The sequence below is a fragment of the Palaemon carinicauda genome, chromosome 10 (genome assembly GCF_036898095.1).
Source record: "Palaemon carinicauda isolate YSFRI2023 chromosome 10, ASM3689809v2, whole genome shotgun sequence".
In the NCBI taxonomy this organism is placed as follows: domain Eukaryota; kingdom Metazoa; phylum Arthropoda; class Malacostraca; order Decapoda; family Palaemonidae; genus Palaemon; species Palaemon carinicauda.
Window position 1 is genome coordinate 10,037,700 of NC_090734.1, and position 5,696 is coordinate 10,043,395.

Sequence of the window (5,696 nt, forward strand, 5' to 3'; positions counted from 1 at the left end):
CGGTAAATGAATATTTAAATACTTGTGTTAAATTACTCCTGTCATATCTATAAAGCGCATACTACGTATTTTGTTCAGTTTGCGCATTATTCTGATAATCAATTACTTTAAACTAGGTGTTGACTATTAACTAGATACTTTATCATAACGAGAATAATATAGTATTTATATAAACTAAAAGGTAACATTGTAAAGTTATCGTATTAAGCTGGTATAAATTAAAAGGAAATGTAAACTAGAACGTGCTAATTAGGTATGTTTAAAGTAAAAAATACCTTTGCGTTTTAAAGCCTTGTTTACTGATTCGGTAAAATTGTTGTAAAAGTTTGTGATGTTAAGCGTGTCGTTTGAGTAATTATGAAGTAGCTAGCCGCGTGTTCAAGATCTCGAGCAAAAAAAAAAAAAAAAAAAAAAAAAAAAAAAAAAAAAAAAAAAAAAAAAAAAAAAACATAGTTCAGTTGTTAACTGTGAATAAAAGTTTTATAGTGTTATCGTAAGTTTCGCGAGACTCAATTTTGTATTTAAGCTATTTTTGTGTAATGTGATTTAATCAAATAATTTTGTAATTTTTTGATCTCTCGATCTTGATTGCTATTTTGTATTTCTGTGATCGAAAGATTGTTATTTTGCGATCGTATGATCTTGTACCTATTCTTATAAAGTTTGGATATTTATTTTAGTTTGTACTTATCTTGCGCGACGGGCGACATTCAAAATGCCTTTCAATTTGCAACAATTTATTGTATCACCACGGGATCATGTGGAATCTCTCACAGTTGCCACAAAAACTGACCTAAAGAATCTAGCTCACCATTATGATGTACAGGTTCCCGCAACTGCCGTAAAATGTGTAATTCTCAGTCATATTTTGAACTTCCTTGTAGATGAAGATATTGTTCCAGAAGAAGAATTGCCTGACGTTCGAGCTCTAACCGTTACCAATCCAAATGGTGACTTGGATAAACTAAGTCTACAGCTGGAGTTGGAAAAGATGAAGATGCAAGCCGCAACTGCAGCGGCAACTGCTGCAACTGCCGCCGCTGAGGTAGAAGAAAGGAAAGCAGCTGCTGCTGAACGAGCCGCAACTGCCGCCGCTGAGGTAGAAGAAAGGAAAGCCTCTGCTGCTGAAAGAGCCGCAACTGCCGCAACTCTGGTAGAACGAGAGAAAGCTGCCACAGAACGAGAAAGAGCCGCTGCTGCTGAACGAGCCGCAACTGCCGCCGCTGAGTTAGAAGAGAGGAAAGCCGCTGCTGCTGAGCGCACGGCTGCTGCCGCTGCTTCCCTAGAACGTATCAAGGTGGAAACTGCTTTGGAGCAACAAGAAAATGAAAGTGAACAGAAAAACAAAGCTCTCCGTGTTAGGCTGCAGATTGAGAGAGAAGCGGCCACAGTAACAGAACGGGATCTGGCATTTATAAGACTGAAAGAAAAGGAAGAAGGTAAGCTAATTCCCGAACCCTTTGATGTGGGCAAGGTGCAGAAATTGCTGCCCACATTTGAAGAACGGGAACCTGATAACTACTTTTCTGTGTTTGAAGACACAGCCAAGAATCTCAATTGGCCTCAGGACAAATGGTATTTAATCATCCGGAACTCATTTAAAGGTAAAGCATTATCTCTATGTGCCACTATGTTAGAGGAACATGATTATTTCATAATTAAACAGGCAATCCTTGATGCTTATTCTATTACTGCGGAAGGTTATAGGCAAATATTTCGTAATAGTCAGAAGCAAGTTCAGCAGACCTTTTTAGAATTTATGAATGGAAAGATTAAACAGTTTCAGAAGTGGGTAGACAAAGTAGATGTCAAAACTTTTGAGCAGTTGAAAGATTTAATAATAATGGAGGAGTTCTTAAGGAAAATACCAGGTAGCATTAATGTGTATCTAAGAGAGCAGAATGAATATGACCCTAAGAAAGCCGCTTTAAAGGCGGATGACTATGCTCTTATTCATAAAGTAGGTAAAACCCCATACAGAGAAATTAGACCTAAGGAAACTTGTACATACTGCAAACAAGAAGGACATCATATTTCAGAATGTCCTGATCCACATTGTGCAGCTTCATACTTAAAGAGAAAACCTAATCCCCCTCAATTCTCTCCTAAGCAAATGAATCTGCCCAAACAGGAACCAAAACCTAAGGTGGAGAAGAAAAAGACCTTCCATTGTGCATCACACGAGTCCCAAGCGTTTGCACCCTTCACTTGCTCAGGCAAAATAAATGGTAAACCTGTAACCATACTCAGAGACACTGGATCCTCTCAAACGATCGTCTCTCCTAAAGTAATACGACCTAAAGGTGAAACTCACAGGTATGTTGCAGTTAATGACTTAACCAGTAAGTCTATGTTGCCTCTCATTAATGTAAACCTTCATTGTCCTTATTTCTCCGGAACTACTGATGTAGCTGTAAATTCAGAACTGTTACCATGCAAGAATGTAGATGTAATCCTGGGTAATAACATAGCTAACTCTGTTGTCTTAACAAACTTAATAGCAGTATCTCCAGGAGATGTTGTACAGGAGGAATGCTTAGCAGTGACACGAAGCAGTAAAAAGGACACCCCTACTGAATCATCATCAAACCCGTTGCCAGTCTCTGAACCTATGGATTTCAACGAGTTGATGAGTACATATAAGATCCAGCCTGATTCCTTTAGCTATCAACAAAGGAAAGATGTCACTCTACAGCAGTGTTTCAACCAAGTGAAACCAAAGGATACCAACAAGTGTTCTTATTTTTATATTAATAATGATGTACTAATGAGAAAATTCAGGTCCAGCAAGAACAGTCATCTAGAAACCTGGAAGGATCTATTCAAGGTAGTTGTTCCTAAGGATATAAGACCTCTGATCCTAGAATTGTCTCACTCTGCTGACTCTCATCTTGGTATCACTAAAACATATGAACGCATCAGTCAAGACTTTTATTGGCCAAACATGAAGAATGACATTAAAGAGTACGTAAAAACATGTACAACATGTCAAAAAGTAAGTAGTCCTAATGTGAAAGTACCAGTTGCACCATTAAAACCTATACTTGTGCCTAAAGAACCTTTCAGTAAGATCATAGTAGATTGTGTAGGCCCTTTGCCTAAGACAAAAAGGGGACATGAATACTTGCTTACGGCCTTATGCCCAACTACCCGTTATCCATTTGCAGTACCTTTAAGAAACATTTCAGCCAAGAACATCCTAAAGTCACTAGTGTCCATATTTACTGTTGTAGGATTTCCAAGTGAACTACAATGTGATCAAGGAACCAATTTCATGAGTCATGCTTTTAAAACAGCTATGAAAGATTACCATATAACCCAACTCTCATCCTCAGCTTACCATCCACAGACCAATGGAGCATTAGAACGCACTCACCAGACCATTCTTTTCCGGAAATACATCCATAGTTCAAGTAAAGAGTGGGATTGCGATTTGGAACTGATCATGTACATCATACGAGGAGTTCGAAACCAGTCTACTGGTATGTCACCTTTTGAACTACTCTTCGGTCGACGGCCACGAACTATCCTCAGTTCAGTCAAAGAACGCATCCTGAAGTTGGGAGATAATGAGGTACCTCTTTCCCAATATATTTCGGAACTCGACAGGAAACTTTCAGATCTTCACTCCATTGCCAAAACTAACTTGATAACAGCTCAAGAGAAGATGAAGATTAACTATGATAAAAAGGCTATGCAGTGCTGCTATACCATCCGATTGCAGGCTCTCCCCTACGAGAGAAATACCAGGGACCTTATACCATCACTCAACGTATCTCGCCAACCAACTATATAATCGCCACTCCAGATAAGCGTAAGTCTACTCAATTAGTCCACATAAACCTCTTAAAGGCCTATTTGTCTCCCTCAACAGCTGAAAGTAAAACGGTAATGATTACTAGTGCCATACCATACATAGATTGTCCTATGGATCAATTTACAGATGATCCAATAACTGCATCTTGGCAGGATTCTCAAAACTCGAAGATCTTGAAAACTTATCAGACTATCTACAACCCTTATATGCATCAAAATGTAAATCTTTAGTAGCTTTATTCCATGAATTTCCTAGTATAACTTCAGATAAACCAGGCAGATGCACCATGCTAGATCATGACATCAAACTACAACCAGGTGCTGCACCCATTAAACAAGCTTTCTATCGAACATCACAGAAGAAATTGGGTATCATGAAAGAAGAAGTGAGCTACTTGATAAGAGAAGGATTGGCAGAACCCAGTGCGTCACCATGGGCTTCCCCATGTCTCCTAGTAGGAAAGAAAAATGGTAAATTTCGTCTTTGTACCGATTACAGGAAAATTAATAATTTAACAATTAAAGATTCGTATCCTCTACCAAGAATACAAGATATCATTGACCAAGTAAGTAATTCAACCTACTTAACCCAAATAGATTTGCTGAAGGGTTATTACCAAATTAAATTAACAGAAACGGCAAAGGAAATTTCTTCATTTATCAATCCATTTTGACTATTTAGTTATAATGTAATGCCATTCGGATTAGCCAACGCACCTGCCACCTTCCAAAGAGTAATGTCTTTAATTTTACAGGACTTGGAAAAAGTATTTGTATATTTAGATGACATCATTATTGCCTCTGACACCTGGGTAAACCATATTCAAAAGATAAAAGAAGTTTTCTCAAGGTTGAAACAACATGGATTAACGATCAACTTAGCAAAAAGTAATTTTTGCAAAGGTCAGGTATCTTACCTTGGTCATCGAGTTGGCAGTGGTAAAGTATTACCCCATGATGCTAATATTAGCGCCATAACTTCTTATCCTGTTCCAACTACCAAACAGGAATTAAAAAGATTTCTAGGTATGGTAGGATATTACTCTAAGTTCAGTCCAAATTTCTCACCATTCACAGGACCACTATTTGCTTTAACTTCTTCAAAAGTAAATTTTTCTTGGAGCCAACAACATGATCAAATATTTAACCAGCTAAAAACTCACTTGTCATCTCCTCCTATATTAATGGCACCTAACCTCACCAAACCATTCTATCTCCAAACAGACGCTAGTGATCTTGGATATGGGGCCATTTTATTACAGCATCCTGCTCCAATAACAGCCATAACATTAAACCTGCCCCCACTAGCTGATCTGTTACCAGTCTCTTATTCCAGTGGACGATTTATGGGTTCCCAACTAAATTGGCCCACTGTGGAGAAAGAACTATTCGCCATCGTAGCTACCATCCAGAGATACGAGATTTATGTTGATGGACAAGACACGATCTACGTCTACAGCGACCACTCTCCTCTGTCGCATCTCCATAGGTCCACCACTCTCAACCCTAAACTTTTAAGATGGTCATACATACTATCTGCACATAATATCCAAGTAATCGCCATATCAGGACGAGAAAACATTGTGGCAGACTCATTATCAAGGATAACCTCGGTTGATCCTCGGGAAATGGAAAAAAAAAAAAAAAAAAACAAGGGGGGACTGTGATATCCCCATATGTTGTACATATGCTAACATATCTGATTTGTCTAAAGTTTATTTTTCCATTTTCTTTGTAAATACATCACCTTATTTCAGCGCCATCTTCATTCCATTCTTCTCATTATCTTTTGTTTACACTCACCTTCCTGCTGTAAATCATCCCTGTTTTCTTAACTTACATGTTATAAGGTAACCCCAAATTTATTGTTTTGTTAGAAT

At 38.1% G+C, this 5,696-nt stretch overlaps 1 protein-coding gene across 1 annotated transcript in view; it reads left to right on the forward strand.

Moving 5' to 3' along the window:
* Positions 1-627: 627 nt before the first annotated feature.
* LOC137648373 (uncharacterized) overlaps positions 628-5,696 on the forward strand; it is a 5,103-nt gene continuing 34 nt past the window's right edge. Inside the window, exons 1-2 of the mRNA XM_068381297.1 lie at positions 628-3,814; positions 4,084-5,696. The exon at positions 4,084-5,696 is cut by the window's right edge and continues 34 nt beyond it. Coding sequence (XP_068237398.1) covers positions 716-3,796 — 3,081 coding nt within the window. The 5' untranslated portion in view covers positions 628-715 and the 3' untranslated portion in view covers positions 3,797-3,814; positions 4,084-5,696. The remainder of the gene's footprint in view (positions 3,815-4,083) is intronic.